At 42.5% G+C, this 17924-nt stretch overlaps 1 protein-coding gene and 1 long non-coding RNA gene across 8 annotated transcripts in view; one reads left to right on the forward strand and one right to left on the reverse strand.

Moving 5' to 3' along the window:
* Nucleotides 1-551: 551 nt before the first annotated feature.
* Nucleotides 552-5995, reverse strand: LOC134512229 (uncharacterized). The gene is made up of 3 exons (XR_010070072.1): nucleotides 5877-5995; nucleotides 4246-4362; nucleotides 552-644 (listed from the first exon to the last, which is right to left on the reverse strand). It is a non-coding gene; the product is annotated as an uncharacterized LOC134512229 (long non-coding RNA).
* A 2-nt stretch (nucleotides 5996-5997) lies between these two features.
* The window catches only part of COL14A1 (collagen type XIV alpha 1 chain), a 134594-nt gene continuing 122667 nt past the window's right edge, over nucleotides 5998-17924 (forward strand). For 6 of the 7 annotated variants that reach the window (XM_063327463.1, XM_063327465.1, XM_063327464.1 and 3 more), the window contains exons 1-4: nucleotides 6001-6139; nucleotides 9781-9902; nucleotides 15572-15688; nucleotides 16623-16766. In XM_063327463.1, coding sequence (XP_063183533.1) covers nucleotides 9815-9902; nucleotides 15572-15688; nucleotides 16623-16766 — 349 coding nt within the window. In that variant the 5' untranslated portion in view covers nucleotides 6001-6139; nucleotides 9781-9814. Of the gene's footprint in view, nucleotides 6140-9780; nucleotides 9903-15571; nucleotides 15689-16622; nucleotides 16767-17924 lie in introns of all 7 variants that reach the window. The other variant, XR_010070071.1, reaches the window with a different exon arrangement.

Genomic DNA, 17924 nt, shown 5'->3' on the forward strand with positions numbered 1-17924 from the left:
TCTCATGGACACGTGTATTAGAAAAGTGCTTAAAGTACACTGAGGCAGACCAGAGATGTGTAGTTATAGTGTTCAAGAGTATATAGGGTAGAAGCTCAGACAAGAAGCTCAATAGGAGACAAACAAAAAGCTCTGCTTCTTTCAGGCAATAGCTTAAGATACATGTTATTTTGAAAGGAATTCTTCCTTGTTCCAGACATCTCTTGTATTCATTACTCAAGGTATATATTACAGAGACCACCATGGTATTGCTTCCAGCTCTTACTGAGTTTATATATTCATTTCAGCCTGGATTTCATTCCAAAGAAAATTACTTCTGGCACAGACAGCCAGAATCTGTAGGTCTTCTGCTTATTCAGTAAAAAATGGGGGGAACCCTTTCCTCACTGCTTTATATCATACCACTGGTGGGCTGCAACTTAATCTGCACTGCAGCGTAATCAGTGAAAAGAAATCTATGTTCCCTCTTGCCAGACTGATGCCGTGTTTCTGCCTACCTATTTCCAGCTGCTGGTAGATCCAAACATTGTAAAGTCTGGCCTTTCCTCTTTCCTGCCTCTTGCCTCCGTGCTGGCAGTCTCCCAGGATTTGCCCATCAAGTGCAGCGCTCTCTTGGGCCGGATGATGAAGTCTCGGCACGCAGTCTGGGAACAAGAGGGAGCAGTGATTACAGATTTTGCATTTTGACTGCAATGTTGTTTATTAATGCTTTCTCCCATAACTTCCACATAGACACACTGATGAAGCACAGGCTGGATAAGTGGATGGTGACATGAATTGAAAACTGGCTGAATTTCTGGGCTGAAGGGGTTGTGGTCAGCAGCATGAAGTCCAACTGGAGGTCAGTCACTAGTGGTGTACCCCAGGGGTTGACTGGAGCCAATAATATTTAATTTTTTCAATGCTTGAGAGTGCACCTCAAACAAGTTTTCAGATAGTAACAAACTGGAAGGAGTGGCTTATACACCAGAGGGTTGTGCTACCCCTCAGAAAGCTGGAGAAATGGTGCGACAGGAACCTTATGAAGTTCAGCAAAGGGTAGCACAAGGTCCTGCCCCCGTAGAGGAATAACTCCTGGCATCAGTACACACTGGTGGCCAACTGTCTGAAAAGCAGCCTTGTAGAAAAGGTCCTGGAGGTCCTGGTGGACAAACTATGCCAGCAATGTGCCCTCACAGAAAAGCAGGCCAACAACCTCCTGGTCTGCATGGGAGAGAGAATTGCCAGCTGGTTGAGGGAGGTGATCCTTCCCTTCTACACAGCCCTGGTGAGGCTGCATCTGGATGCTGGGTCAAGTTCTGGGCTCCCCAGTACGAGAGAAACATGGACTTACTGGAGTGAGTTCAGTGAAAGGCCACAAAGATAAGGGCTTGGAGAATCTTTCATAAGAGGAGAAGCTGAGAGAGCTGAGACTGTTCAGCTGAGAGAAGCGAAAGTTCAGGAACATCTTATCCATATGCATAAACACCTGATGGGAGGGAAGGAAGGAGAGGGAGCAAGACTCTTCTCAGTGGTGCCAAGAAACAGGGTGAAAAGCAATGGTCACAACGTGAAACATGAGAAATTTTATCTGAACACAAGAAAGTCCCCTTTTTTGTTTTCACTGTGAAGGTGGTCAAACACTGGAGTAGGTTGCTCAGAAAGGCTATGGAGTCGCCATTCTTGGAGATACTCATAACTCAACTTGACATGGCCCTGGACAACCTACTCTAGCTGACCCTCCTTCAACAGGGAGGGTTGGACTAGATGATCTCAAGGGGTGCCTTCCAACCTCAGTGAGTCTGTGATCCTGTGTAATGCTCATGGATCCAGAACACTGCCCAGCAAGAGACCAGGAAACTCTTTCTTCTCCTCACAGCCTGAGGGAGAACAAGCACATGTGAGCCCTCCATGTCCAGTGAGGTAAGGTGGGCCCCTACTGTGCGAGCACATACGCGCATCAGAGAGGAGAACGTCACTTCTCTGGTGGACTGCCTTTTCACTGCAGCTGCAGGGAGGCTATAGGTGTAGGAATTACACCCATGGCTGGGGCTAATTTCTTGGCAGGCTGAACTCAGCCTCCCTGCTGGTCATGGACTATAATGTGTGGCTGAACTCTCTCCCTAAATGGATCTGGATAAGCTACACTTGCCAGAGGCTAAGAAGAGGGAGCTTAGCTCCCACCCGTGTCTCCAGAATCATACAAGTAACATGTCTGTTCCTCAGCACTGGCCAGAAAAGGGCTCAGCAACCAGCTCAGATGTTTAAGTGTAAACCCAGGATAGATGAATTTCACCTCACAAATCTAAAAGGATCCAATTAGAATGCAAAATGACAACCTAACTTTACAAAACACTAAACTCGTCGTTCTTCCTGTTACCTTCTGGGAACCCTCATACTGAGAGATGAACAGAAAAATAAATGACCAAGAAATACTTGTATATTTCCATCTCCCTATGCTCCCTTTGCTAGTTTTGCTCCTTTCCCTGCACATTTGGAGGAGCAGGACCAACCCTAAACACGAACAGTTACACTTCAATGGCCATGGCATCAATCTGGCTTCCTACGGATCCCTTTCACTTACCTCATTATATGTAATAAGCTTCAGATGAATAAACCTAGCAGCTCACTAAAGTGCTGACAGCACTGAAATCTTCTAAAAGGTATCAAGGAAATGAAAATGACTCATCAGACACGCCAACCGATAACGAAGCAAAGCTGGACTATTCTGGCAGTTCCTGCCTAAAAACAGAGCTGTAAAAAGACACATTTGTGGGGTTGATAAGAGAGAAACAGCTGTAGCACAAAGTAAGTCACTAGAAAAAAAACATTTAACAAAACATAACTACCCTTTTCAGAAGACATTTCACTGCATATTCGTATCACAAAATAACTGTGACATCGTTTTAACTACTGAGGACAAGAAACTTTGAAAAGCAAGCATGGCTAATATGTAAAAGATAGTGTATCACAATTACATTTTTCATTAAAACAGGTCTTTTTTGTGTTTTTAATTTGGGAAGAACACAGTCCTAAGTCCTTCTCTGATCTCTCAGCACATGACTACAGAAATCACTTAATTATTGCAAGCGTTGACAGACTGATCTTGGCAAACCCCCTTCCAAAGAGCATTGTATGTACGTTTATATAATAAGAATTACATATTTAATATGAACTTTTAATAAGATTTATTTGATCATATTTAATAAGAATTACAAAATTTAAAGCAAAAGTCACCTATGCTTTACCTCAAGTATTACCTCAATTACCTCTGTCTTTGTGTTCTTCAGTTCTTTTAATAGCAGGAAAAAAAGTATTTCTAGGAATTTTGTTAGGCCTAGGGACTAGTTCAAGTCAAATGGATATGGATATACATAGTCAAAATCTTTGAATATGACTGGAGATTTTGGATGCTAGGGGAAAGAGGGCATTTAAAAATGTACATCTCTTTGTAAGATACATTAGTTTAGGATATGAAAACACTAGTCACCTTTAAAAACATCATTGTAATAAAATAATACAAGACTTGATTAGTTTTTAATTATTTGCAATTCAAAAATATTCCCCAAACTTGATATTCTTATTTCACAAAAGTCTTGTCAAAAACGGTACCGCAATTAGCATTGCATTTATTAATATATCAGAAAAAGTCAGAAAAATATTCTAGGTATTCTAAAAAGCAGAAGATATTCAAAAAAGATGAGGATTGATAATTACAGCAAAATTCTTCCCCACAGGCACCCAAAATATCCATTGTTTTTGTTTCTGTTCAGTTCCCACAAGTACTGCTGTCAGTGATCCATTACTTGGTTCAATTGCACTATCAGATATTCAGCCCAGTTCACTTTGAGCTCACCAGCCCACACTAATTCTGTTATTTGTGGCACTGGCCTTGGATTAGTGGAATTGTTTCCAGCTGCGTTTTCAATATCATTCCCATGTAATCCTATTTATGGAAATTTCATGGAATCTATACTAGCCAAGCAAAGAATGGACAGTATCTTGTTGGTTTGAATACTTTTAAAATGTGGTGGCTGTAAATCAATGTTATTTCTTTTGAAATCACAACTCAAAATAGTGGAAGGTAAATTCATGGGGCCAATTCACATTCAGCAAATTTCCTCTCAAAACTCTGTGGGGTCTTTTTTGGAAGAAAGACGAGAAGGAGATATTGGTAAATCACTTGAACATTAATATTGTGCGTATTGTGATCTTACTCTATTTCCAGATGTGCAACTTATACAAATTCTTCCAGGGAAGCTTTACCTTTTAACTTCTAGCTTGAACTTTTGAACAACATGAGCTCTTCCTTGGAATTATGCGAGATCTACTGTACTCTCCAGAGGAAGCTGAGTAAAGCTCAAAGGTGACAAGCATGATTCACTGTAAAAAAGGGGACAAATAGTGTAAAAATAGCATCGTAAATCAGGAAAATAAACTGATATTAATATAATCAGCTGTTACCCTTGAAAACATATACTTTGCATAAACTAAAAATATTAGTTTCATTGTGGATGCAAACAGGTAATTAAAAATTAAAGTATAAAGTCATTTGAAGGCTCCAGAGAGTTACAGAATCTATCGGTCTGTGGGATCCTCAAGACTTTACTGTGAGTCCCAGTACTGTGACTAGATGCAGCCACAGGAGGGTGCTCGTGGACTTTGTATACTACATTATAAATCCGGAAAAAAAAGAGGCAGGAAAAAAAAGAAAAAAAAAAAAAAGAGAGAGGGAGTCAGAGTCGCCCTTTGGCAGGCCGTTTCTTGTCCTGCCCCGAAATACATAAGCCAGCAAGCAGTCATAGATTAGGCTGATTTATCTTTCTACATTTACTGAGTCTTCAAGGGCATTGCAAATAGACCTATTCATCTGCTTGTCTTCTGGACATTATTGTTTAGCTAAATACATAAATTAGGGACTGAAACGGTACAAAATGGATCACATTTAGCATCAATGATCTGAACATCTTATTGCTTCAGAGGAATCGTTATCCTGCAAGCTATTCTCCTCTTGACTGGTACAAAGTGATAGCCACTGCACACAGCTGGCGGTGTATCAGAGTAACTGCAGAGGATCTAGGGATGGCTTTTTAGATCTAGGAATTCTTTTAAACCATTGGTATAGAAAACAAACGGACATAAAAGAGTTTATTTAAAGCTCAAACACTTCTGCAGTTTCAGAGGAAAGATAGCTGTGCACTGTGACTGGACAAGAGCCTGCAGGACTAGGAACCTTACTTGGCAACAGAAGGTCCTGTTTTGCAAAGTCTAGTCACAGTCACCCCCCCGGGACTGACTGCATTCCTCTTCCCGGGAAGGGGCTCCCACTGACATTAAAAAAGGGATGCACATCTCTGCCTCACCTGCGCCTGCTCTTTCTTAACTGCAGTCATTTGCAATTTTATACAGATGACCAGGCACATTGTAATGAATATTTTCATTCACCTCTTAAATTCTTGGCACTTTGTGAGCAGTACCTCAATTGTAATTTCAGTAGAATATACCACAGGGTAACTCGTATTTCTATACGAATATAGATTCCGCAATTCCAATGTCTATGCATATGGCAAAAACGTGCATATATACTACGATGTCTTTAATGCGGGTTTATGCTAAGCCAGACAATTACTGGAACACTTTAATATAAATATTTCCCCGATGAATCATTAATCCATACATGGCAATACCCGGCACCGGGGGACACTCGCATTCCGAGCCGGAACAGGCACCTTCTCAATCATTTCAAACGAAGAGGAAGGCGAGGAGAGGAAAATGAGTTAAAAGGTAGCAAAAACCGGAGGAAAGAGGACACCGAGAGGCACAGCACCTGCCGTGTAAGGCTGCCCGGGACCCCCCCTCCGCCCCCGGGCCCGCCCCGGCCCTGCCTCCCCGCGCACCTGGCCGGCCCCCGCCGCCGGGCCCGGGGGCGGAGGGTTGGATCGCAGACATCGTCTTTTTTTTTTTTTTTTTTTTCTGGCCCCCCCTCCTTCTTTCCACCTTCTGCTCTATAATTGCCCGCCTCCTTTCTCTACCCCTTTCGCCTTATCGGATGCGGCGTGGCGACGGGAAGAGCGGCCGGAGGGGAGGGAAGCGGCTCTCCCTCAGCGCCCGCAGCCCCGCCTGAAGCCCAGCGGCCACCCCCCCGCCGATGACCGCACAGGTCGGTGTGAGCTCCGCCGCGACTCCACTCCGGGGCTGGGGCGAGGCGCGCTTGGGGCTGGTCGGCTCCGGGGGCTTAAATCCCGCGGGGCTCGGGATCGGGATGGCTTCCCACCCACCTGCCTGCACCCCCCCCCCCCCCCCCCGCCCCGCGGCGTCTGGAGCGGAGCCGCGGAGGGAGAGCTGGGTGCAGGAGGGGTGGGGAGTGGCGAGTCTGAGGCGGGGCGGGAGCCCCTCGGAAACTCCCGCAAAAGCCCTATTTTTAATTAAAATAAAATAACCAGCCCCACTGTAAAACGGGGGGTCTGGCCGCTGCCCGCGGCGCGCCGAGGCAGATCGCTTCGCCCGGCCCGGCGAGGCTGCCCCCGCCGCAGCGGGCTGCCCCCGGCGGAGGGGGAGAGGTACCCGGCGGGCAGTCCCTGCCCTTCACAGGGCCGGTCTTTCGCCTCAGCTCGGCGGCAACAACGAGCTCCGCGCTGCCCCTATCTTAACTTGCCGAGGGTGGGGACGCGCTTTCCAACGGGAGGCCGGTGGATGCTGGTGCCCGAAGTGCAGGCGGGGGTTGAGGCGCGGCCCCTCAGGCCGGGCTGGAGCCGCATTTGCGAGGGCTGCGGAGAAGGGAACGAAGCGCGCCCGCCGGGTCCCGGCACCGCCTCCGGGTCCCCACCTCGCCGCCGGCCCCCTGCACTGCCTTCCCGCCCTTCTCCTGTGGAGGCGGCGGCCATGGCGGCGGGCCGAGCAGCTCCCTCGAGGCCGCGATGGTGCGGGGGCAGGTCGCGGTCTTCGTTTCGCCCAACGGGGCGGGCACTGGACCACCCCGCTTCATAATGAGATAGGAGAAATGAATCCCGGGCTCCCGTTCGGGAGGGCAGCGCTTCTCTGCCTGCCGTGCGGAAGGGTGCCAGGGCTGTGCCTCCTCACCTGGGCTGGGGGCGCTTCTGCAGCCCGGGCGGTGGGAAGCATGGAGATGTGCCTGGGGTTTCTGCCGGGTTAGGAGGTCTCGGAGGCAGGTTGTTCCCTCGGGAGAACGTGCCCTGGTGCCAGGCCTGGGGCAGCTGCCCAGGATCCCACCCTGGAGCCCATCCGGCAGAGGAGCTGTGGGCATGGTGGGAGTGGGGCTCACCTCATGGGCAGGGCCCTCGGCTTGGGAGGGTTTGGTTTCTGCTGACAGGGCTGTTCTGTCAAATCACTGTTGTACCAACTAGTTAGTAAAAGGTGAAATATATAAAAAGCAGGAAGAAGAGGTTATTTCTTTTTATTCCCTGATGTCAGCCACAAGGTGGGTGCAGACGTGTGGTTACCTGTCCTAGTTGAGTGAACCTTGGAGTGCGGGTCATTGCGGAGGTGAACTTGTGCCTAGTTTATCCAGCTCCGGTTGTATGTATCCCAGTTAAATCTTCCTTCTCTGTGCAATGGCTTGTGTCTCAAAGCAGCAGTGGAGAGTGTTTCTACGAAGGATTACCTGCCAGTTAGTATTTATAGCCCTTATTTGGGAGGAGGGTTTATGTCAAATGGGGAATTGAGCCATCACTGTGAGTGAATATTGTAATGTCTAGTTTATTACATGGAAAGAAACCCACACACTGTCAGTAGTGACTGCATTGAAGAATGAGGTGTATGCTGTTCTTTGAAGAGTCTGCGTTTACTTGTACCAGGTTGTATTCCTGTGTGAGGAGGGAAGCCTCGATACCCAATGTAAGACACCCAAGGGATGTATTTCAGACTGTTTAAGGCTTAACTGTCTTAGTTTTTCCTATTGCCTGTCACTAGGCAACTGTCTGCTGACCATGCTGGCTGGTCTGGATACAGTCCTTGGGTGTCTGGCTCTGTGCTCATGTAGGAGGAAACCTGGGCGCTTTGCTCAGGTTTCTGAATTCCATCTGGAGGATGTGTCCTAAGGCAGGTTTTGGTGCACATTTTTGCTGTTGGATTTAGCTATTTGCCTCTGTCCTGGGTGGTTTATGCTGTAAGAGAAGGATTCAAAATATACATTTAAGTAGTGTGAAATTTGTTGGTAATTTGTCTAAAACTTAGGTAGCCTTCTGTGGGAATGGAATTCACAATGGTTAAGCCCCTTATATTTTTCTAGGTGGTACATGAAGCATTCATGACTGGGATTTGCAACGGTAGACCTACCAAGTCCTGGCAAATTGTAAATACTTGAAGAGAAAAGGAGATGTAGGTCTTATCTGTTTAATAATGGTTGAGGTACTTCAGCCTGCCTTTTGTGTTATATAGTGGTTGAACCACTTGCTTTGTGCCTTACTCAGAAGACAATGAAAACACGGAAGGCAAATTTCAATGATGGTATCTTGGGAATATTAGAGAAAACCACACGGAAGGTAAATGGGAGGGGTGTGCAAAACAGAAATACATAAACCAAAAGCTACCAAAGTAAGCCTTCAGATGTTGACTCTGTTGACAGTAAGAAATCAACTATGATTCATCTTAATTTAATTCTCCCGTTAAATACTAACAGGAGAGGGCAGCAGAAATTCTTATTCCTGGCCCAGAAAATCGGCTAAAACTAGTGCAGTAAAGTTGAGTGGTAGATAAACACTTATAAGAACAATGTTATGAACATGATGTATCTTGAGAGGTACTTCTCTATATGTTGAATAACTGTACTGGAAAGTGCTAAAGGCCAAGTTCAGGTATTGAAATTTGTACTGTTTTTAACCTGGCTTCTGTGAGCAGATAAATTACCCTGTCTGGAACTTGTTCTTTGGCATCAGAATTGCTTCCTGTAACCCAACTATTCACCTAAGACTACCTGGAACGCTCATATAGTGCTGCACTCCAAAGTGTTGATGTTCCTAACTGATTAAGTTAGAGTAAATATTTTTGACCATGGCATTACCTACAAATAGAATTAGTGCTTACTCAGCTGATACACTGCATGCCTTCTGAGGTGTGTCTGCTTTAGTCACTGAAAGTGTCAGGGAGTACAACAGAGTGCACAGAATAAGTTCAATAAGCTAGAAAAAGGAAAAACAGAGTAGGCTGTAGAGGACAGTGAGAAGAGGGCTTGTGTTTCCCTAGGACAAAGTTCTGCATTTTTTGACAACTGATGTGCAAAATTGCTCAGTTGAACTGATCAATGATTATTTCACTGGGGTTATTGAGTATATGTATTTCCTATTTTATGGTAGGCTTGCAGAGCAGTTATGTCTTTTTTTTTTTATTACAGAATCCTGAAATACATAATTTAACATGCCATTCTGGATATAAAGTAGATGACAGTTTTACTCCTACTTTGTTACTGAGGGCTTCAGAGTTCTCTACCACAAGTATCTTGATGGTTGCAACACTGGACTGTATAGAGACACCCATGTTACCTCGTTATGCATAGCAAACTCTATTTCCAGTACGCATGTAAGCTCAGCAAAGAATATCAATTTTCTCTTTACATGCACTGAATTTTCAGAACTGTTGAGTAGTCCAAATTGGGTTCTTTGTGTCTTTCAGGTAAAACATGCTTTGGTTGTAAAACTGCTGTCAGGATGAAATCTTGGCTGCAATGATGTCTGTGGCAAATTCCTATTTTTCTTAATGGAATCCAGATTTTGCCCACACTTTTCATTGAAGTGGATGCCTTATCTTTGCAGCTTTAATAAATCTTTTTGTTCTATGTGTTTTCAGATCTGCTGATACTGTGTGTATTGAGGGAAAGAAGATGCTTTGTCGGTATGAGACACAGAGCTGTTTCCTCTTGGCTTTTTTAGCTGTCACAGCTTTCTTCATCAGTGATGCTCAGGGACAAGGTAAGCCATAAATAAGAAGATGGAGCTTTTTACTCTGATGTGCAGGAATAGACTTCCTTATTCCAAGTGCAAGTGTTACTTCCCTCTTAATAGGACATGGATCCAGTACTACTGAAATGAAGCAGTTTTGCTGCTGATCTCGGGGGCGGGGGTGGGTGGAATTATGTGTTCATGTGTGTTCTTTGAACCTGGTATCTCAAATAGGGAAAATCTTTCTGCAAATTCAGATGTCTCAAAATGAGTTATATGGAACATTTTTTTTACTCTTATGTACATGAAAGTGTTGATCAGAAATTGCTGTGACTGTCTTCTATGTAATCAAAAAAGTTTGAAGGACCAGCTATGATATTAAGCTTGTATGGAATGCTTATTTTTTTTTCTTTGTTGGAACAGTAGCTATTGTAACACATCATACAGGATTGCACAAGACTGTTAAATGTTATAGACTACTTCTGCAGCTTTTTTTTTATAAATCTCCTTAGTGGGTATTAAAATGTACTGCAGAAATTGTTAGGCTTAAATATTTGTTGGATCATATTGACAGTGGTTTGACTTCTAGAGAAAATTTACCGTATTGCTTGGGGAAGAAGGGAGGAAGTGTGCCAATGAGTTTTTATGATTTCTAAAGAAAGGCGTTTCTGTCAACTTTATATTTATGTAATCCCTTTGAAATGAGACTGCACAGGCATAACTGGGAGCAGAATTTCATCCTGGGTCTCTTCTAAAGCGTCTTGTGTAATGCATTATTCACAAGCGCATTCAGATAGTAGTGGCAACCTGAGGCTTTCCAAGTTCTGGTAAATGCAAGTAGCAGTGCTGTCCAGTCAGCGTGGCACTGAAGTGTTGGGGAAGCATACCATCTTGGATGTTTGGAAATCTGCAAGCATTTTACAAGCTTCTTCCAGAACTTAGGGACACATGTAAGCGGTAATATTTCATGTGGGCGATGTGAGGTGAATGAAGAAATACATGTTCCCAATGTTCAACACATCAGTTCTGGTCAGAAATGAGGTCCAGAATGTTTGTGACTTAATGAGCCAATAAAGCAAAGCATATGGTTTGTCCTTTCTCTGTGTATTTCAGTCCTAAGACATATGGTTAAGATTTGCAAAACAGGATTGGGGATTGAGATTCATCTCCAGAAAGTTTTGCAAAATTCCTTGAGCCTGGAAAACCATTCTGTGTTGTGTTTGTTTGTTTTTGTTTTTTTTTTTTCCTTGAACTTTGATTTAATCGGTCATACGTAAGGGAGAAAACTCTCGAACTATTAATACAATAAAATGAAGGTCAGAGAGAGTTTTTTCCACAATCCTCACACCAGCAGAAACTAGAGTTGGTGTACTTGATGAATAAGAACAATACTTCCCTTGTTCTTACCCTCTTTAGGCAAGCATCAGCTGCTGAGTGCTGTCAGCAGTGTGATACTAAGCTAAGTGGACTATTGCCTTGGCTCAAAATGGCTGTTATGTTATTGAAAGAGGTGATATGAAGTCTCTATTTCATGTTTGCAGTATAAAAATATCTCTTGCTACACTTCAAGTAACAAGATGTTTCTCAAATCCTTTCTTTTCTCAAGGTTGCCACCCTTTGCAGCAAACTGTTCAAGCAGCTGGCTAACCATTTACAATGTAATACAGCATAACAGTATGTTTGTCTGTTTTAAGAAATTGCACACTTTGCCAAGGTGTAGGAAGAGCTGGTACTAGTTCCAGCTTGTGGTTCCTTCCTTTGGCAAAGATGCTCAGGTGAAGGTGTGCAGTGTGACTTCTTGGAAAGGAGAATGTGTTTGGGAGACTGAAGTCAACAGTCCTGAAGCGACAACTTATTCCTTCAATTGAGGAGTTATCTGTGTTGAGCTACATGGGTTTATCTCGTTTATTGCCCGAATGCCTTATAAAACATATAGTGCCATTCAGTCTTTACTCAACAACAATTATTCTGTCATCACTGCTATTTCTTCCTCATTCAGTGTAATGTCGCTTAAACAACAGCAACAAAAAAAATCCAGCTTTTGTCTGTTTATGTTCTTATATAGTGCACAAAAATAGTGCTGGGCAAGAAGAATACTTTCGAATTTTCCATTTATTCATAGAGTAACTTGCTTTAAGAATTTTCCTTCTGTATGTAAAGACGGAAACTTTTCTTTATGTAGCAATAATTTCCATGTGTTACTAATGTAAGTGCAGGGCATATTAACTTGTTCAATTCTTATGACACAAGTAAATTGGAAGCTACATGGTTTAGTTAGTATCCAATCTTAGAGTATTGGATGTCTTGGAGACCTACACATGTGCAACTTATGGTATTTTTCCTTTCCATTAAGATACTGAATAGTTCAAAGCATTTTTTCCCTAGTTGTCCACAAGAGCCATGTATTCGGAGTGCTAATTTATCTGGTGGCATAAACCAAAGCCTTGAACTTGTCTGTATTGGGTGACTGCTCTAATGTTGCTGACGGCCATTCACTTTTGCATTCCTGTAAAACCACTTAACAAGCTCTAGCTACTGATTTTTATCAGTTAACTGACTCAGCTTGGATTAATTTTTTTCCCTTTCTGCAAGAAGTGAGATTTTGTTCCACAGACCATAAAGGTCCAAAGAAATAAAGATATCCTCTTCAGGTTGGTGAACGTGTAGTGATTCCCATCAATATTTTGTTGTCTGTTCAAGTGTTAGATTTTTAACTTCCTTAGCTATATGTACTTTTCTGTGCCAGAAAGTTAGTCTTTGCACAACTAAGACACAGTTGAGTATCTGTCTGGTGAATAAATCTTTTCTTCCTTATGGTTAATAGCTGTGTGGGAATGTCTGTTCCCCTGCACTGCCATCTTTGAAACAAAAAGTACCCAGTGAAAATTGACTAGTTATGTAAAGACTATTCTGGCACAAACTTTTCTAGTCTTTCACATTGTAACTGTAGTAAACAGAAAAACTTTTGGTGATTGTGTCCTTCTTTGCTTGTGAGATCTGTGATTGTTTTTTAGGGGCTCCCAAAATTTACCTGGTTTGGTGATGGCTAATAGCAATTAGGCCAGAACTATGCTTCTTTGTTAGAAGGTCCTTTCATAAACTGTTAAAGTAGGATGGAATGGAATGACGGGGAAGGAAGAAGAAGGCAGAGAAAATGAACTCTGAAATCCTAAGACACGATAACTTTTTGTCATTCCTTGGTGCTTGTTGCTCTCTGCTCTGCCTCTTAATCCCCATGCAAATTTACCACTTAATCCTGGTAAAATGTGCAGCATTCTTACACTTGTATACTGTCATTGTTCTGAAGTTTACTTGCTATTCCTTAGACAAAATAAATAATAAAAGGAATTGCATATTTTGCAAACTTCTAGGTATGATTTGTCACTCTTTGTTCATTCAGCCCCAATTCATTGTGATTTATGTATAGCTCAAAGACAGAATGAATCTTGAGAATGAATTAAAAGCTGTAATCCATAACTACAGTCTGCTTGGCTTTCAAAACTTTTTGCCATAGTCTTTGTAATTTTATGACAATTATAGCATGCTGAATGTTCTTGCAGAAACCTGCCCAGCAAAACATTTTACAGTATGAGGGCCAAATTTTCAAAGAACTGATTTTGTTTGCAGTGATTCCTGCACACACTTCTTACTGGCAGCCTCTCTTTCTCTGAACTTCAGGGAGGTGACAGGCAGTCTGAAGACAAGGTCCGACAAGATTGTGCCCAGCACCTGGGGAAATGCACTGTTGGGGTGTAAGCCCAGTGTTGCGAATTGGAACAGTTTTGAGTGTGTGGAATTGGTGTGCTACCTACTGTTTCTGTCTCCCTGCCTCTCTTAAGCATGTTCTCCGAAGTCTTTGATGGTGCGGAGGTGTTACTAAGCTGTTGTTCTTGGTGCTTACGTACTCTCTTTCCTGTGTTCTGGTGTTAAGTCCCTCAAGGCAGAGAACTGCAGGACCTGCCTTTGCTCTGGCAAAACTGTCCCTACGGATTGAGAGGCTGTATGCAAGGAAATATACCTCTTGTATTTAACCTCCAGATTTTTACTTCTAAGACCCAAAGTATTTTTTATGTTAGATGGCATTAAAAAGCACCACCCCGAATCTCAAAACTACAGCCTGCCTCATTCCTTCTATTTCTTTCTTCCCCCAAACTCTTGGAAAAAGAAGCACGTAGGAAAAAGTAATCAGTTCAGGACAGGTCTTTGGCTGCTGCTGTTGCCAGAGCTGCATTGACTGTAGCAGGTCAAATGGAGAGGCCAGAGACTGTTGGATAGCACATTCTGCCTGTTGACTCAGATGCTCCGTGTGCTGCAGTCCTTAAATCTCAGAAATATGAGAACTATTGGCTTCTTAAATGTAGTGGACCAACAAACTGTGGCATGAGCATAGTCACTTAAGAGCTATCTGGGCAAGAGATTGACCCTTCTTGCCTGCAGATAGTTTCCTTTTTTTCTTGGACTTATCAACAGAAACCTTAAGGGTGGTAGTGGCAGGGGCACCAAGGGTTTGAAAAATGAAGGAAAAACTTCAGGGGGGCTGTGGAGGTAGCGGGAAGAGGACGGGTAAGGTTAATGGAGGAGTTTGCTAAGCTTTTCTAGCACTTTCTGTTGCTCAGCCTCTGGATAGCTTCCCTGGCTGCCTTCCCCTCTAGATCAGTTAGTTCTGAATGAAATGTATAAAGATTTCCCCTTATTGACAGCCTTGGATAGCACAGGCTGCACACCTAGTAGCTCTGCTTCAGTTGTTTGCTGTGAAGAAGGGATATGCAGAGTACCCTGGAGCAGAGCAGAAATGCTCTATAGAGTGTTGTCTGACATCGGTGGAGCTTGCCTGAGCGGAGAGATGCAAAGCTGTGAAAGGCTAATTGATGTACATAGGTACAATATTACTGATATTGCAGGAATGACCCAGTGTGGATTTTCCAGTTGTTTCTGTGTGCATTGCTTCACTGAAACACCACCTCTTTCTCAATCATTTCATGCTTTTATTCACTTCACTGGCTGCTTCTATTTGAAACCTAGGTGATGGCACAATTTAAATGGAGGCAGATTTGCTTACCATCTCCAGATTGCACCTCTCTCAATCTTGACTAGCCTACCCATGTCTAGTAGTCTTGATGAGACCAAAGCAGCGCTTGCAGCTGGGCAGGTGTGTCTGCTGCTTAGGCCAGGTTTGCAAATTGAGCAGCTGATGTTCCCCCTGCCTTGTGCATGCCTATCTTTCCTCTTGGTTACTGTGTCTTCACAAGGCTTTGAAAATTTGGCCCTGACTGACCTTAAATGTGGGGAAACTCCCACAGTAATGTGAGGTAAAGGAGCCTAGGTAACACATATTGTCAGTGTAAGCAAGGAGAGCAATTTTAATTACCATATATTAACAAAGAGCATTTTTATTACCAGCTTTGCCTGCTAAACTAGACACTTAACATCTAACACTGTTTGTCTTCCTGTCCTCTGCTGTTAGGTTGTTAGTTTGTTTTTATAAAGAGATAAATAAAAGGTATGTCTGAGGGAAGTAGTGCACTGGGGATGTAATTTTACAAACTAATAAACTGATATATGTGACACTTTGAATAACTTGCATCCTTTATAATTAAAATTTTGTGTTGTCTTCCTATATGTGTTTATTTTTGTTTGTTTAAAATTGACAGTTGCTTTTTATTTGAATTTAAAATGTTGTTTTCTTTCCCCACTTGCAGTGTCCCCACCAACAAGACTAAGGTATAATGTAGTCAGTCCTGACAGTGTACAGATCTCTTGGAAAGCCCCTAAAGGGCAATTCAGTGGATATAAGCTTCTTGTCACTCCAAGTTCAGGTAAAACAAAAGTGTCTATGTTCTTTTTTTAAGGTTCTTTTTTTTAAGGCTTAACAGCTTTTTTGAGGCTAGTGTCCTCTGTCTTTATCTTTTTCCAGTGGAGCGTAAGGAAGTCTAGGAAGTGTTCAAGGGAGATCATAAGGACCCTGTTCCAGTCAGAGCTTAGAGGTGGATCTCTCTGAGCCTTCTCCCATAGTGAGCACCTCAAAAAAGACTAAAAAGATTTTTAGACCAAACTTAAAGAACCCACCAAAACTAACCAAACAAAAAGCCCACAGTTTTAACTTTTTTTTTTTGCATGAAAACTTGAAATGTAAAATAGGTAACAAAGTGGCTATTATCAAGCTACCTGTGCAGAGGTATTACTTCTGTATATATTTAAATTTAGATAAAGATACACTTTTAACATACAGCTAAAATACATATTTTTACATGTATGTATACAATCTTTATATATATGTATACATATAAATGGTTAATATTTATACGCGAGAATTTCCTTGCCCAAGGGAAGTGGGCAGAGAGGGTGTTCAGAGATGATGTGGGTGTGATGGGGTCAGAACTGTCAGCCAGTTACAGAGCAGTGTGAAAGCCTGTGGGTGTGATGTTACCATACTTGACAGCTTTTTGTCAAATGCTTCTTTCTTCTTAATCAATAGTTTTGCTGGACACTGTGGCTGTTCCATGAGGCCCTGATACAAAGGATGATTGGTTGATCTTAGAGGGTTTCTATCTAAGAAAACTGTCTGTGTCTCTCGTCAGGCTGCCTGAATTGTTGCTTTTCTGGGATGCCCTCTGGCGTGGCTGTATGGATAGTCCCAAAAGTGGGAATACTTGGGTAATTGTAGAGCTTGAGTTAGTTTTAAGTCATTACATTTACTGTGCTATAAGAAAAGTTACATATTTGTGGCGGTTCTTGTCTTTTCTCTTACAGGTGGAAAAACCAATCAATTAATTCTTCAAAACACTGCAACCAAAGCGATTATTCAAGGTCTTATTCCAGATCAAAACTATGCCATTCAGATCATTGCATTCAGTGAAGACAAGGAGAGTAAGCCAGCACAAGGCCAGTTCAGAAGTAAGTGTCTTTTTATGCCTGATATGCAGAATTTATCAGATATTTAACATAACTTATGGAACAATTTTTTCTGTGGTGGAAGGCTAATCAGAGCCACAGATTTTAACTGGTACATACCTAGCTGGAGGTGGGAATCGATCCAGTTGCTGTTGCATGGGAGATTCTTGCGTTGGGCTCTCTGTTTCCATTGTTTTGGAATCCTTTTCTTCCCCATTCTCTTATGAAATTAGCCAGTATCTCATGGAAGAGAATCTTCAGGGAGCGGAAACAAGAAGGGAAGTGCTATAATTCTGATACTTCAAAAATTTCCTTTCCTTTGTCCAACTTCTTATTAAAACATTGTTATAGCTGTGCCAACTGGCAACTGGTTGCTAGTTCAATGATACTATGAAAGGCTAAATTCTTACTGGTCTTTAACTGTCAAGTATATTTACAAATTATGCTTAAGACTTTTTTATCCGATCTATACATACTCTTAATGTCTGTATCATAGTGATATATATGTCTTAGCTGATTTGTCTTGATCTGCATCTGAAACAGATCAGCTAAATAAAGTCAGTGGAGATTTGGCCGATAAAGATAAAAATGTGACAGTCTGGGAGTGCAGTTGAAAGCCTACTGAATTCCCTCAGCACTGAATTTTTCCCACTGTCATTGCTAAACCACCTTTCTCTTAGAACCAGCATAAGACAGAATGTGCTGGCTGCTTGATGTGGTGTGTGTCAAAGTCTGCTTAGCTTTTCGTCACTGCAGCTGTGTGTTTACTACTTTAAGTTCTATCCTGGTTAGGAAACCCACACAACCACAGATTACTTTAGCATTAAAGAGGAGCCCACAGAAAGCAACACCAACTTCTGTAATATTAGGTGTGGCTGCTTTTTAAATTACCTCTATTCTTCAGGAAAAGTAGAGCTGGGAACTTGATTTAAGAATATGGGGGTTATGTTCTATTTAGTATACTGTTTCTTTGCTGCAAGTGAAAACATGTAGTACTTAATGAGACTGGAGTTTATTTGACAATGTGATGTCTTGCATGAGTAAAAGGAGACACAGCACGTATACAAATCCTTCTTTTTTGCTATCCTGTATTCCATGTTTTTTCCCCTTCTCTGACAAATAGTCACTAATTCTTGAGATGAAAAAAGGTCAGACATATAC

The sequence above is a fragment of the Chroicocephalus ridibundus genome, chromosome 2, assembly GCF_963924245.1.
Source record: "Chroicocephalus ridibundus chromosome 2, bChrRid1.1, whole genome shotgun sequence".
NCBI lineage: Eukaryota > Metazoa > Chordata > Aves > Charadriiformes > Laridae > Chroicocephalus > Chroicocephalus ridibundus.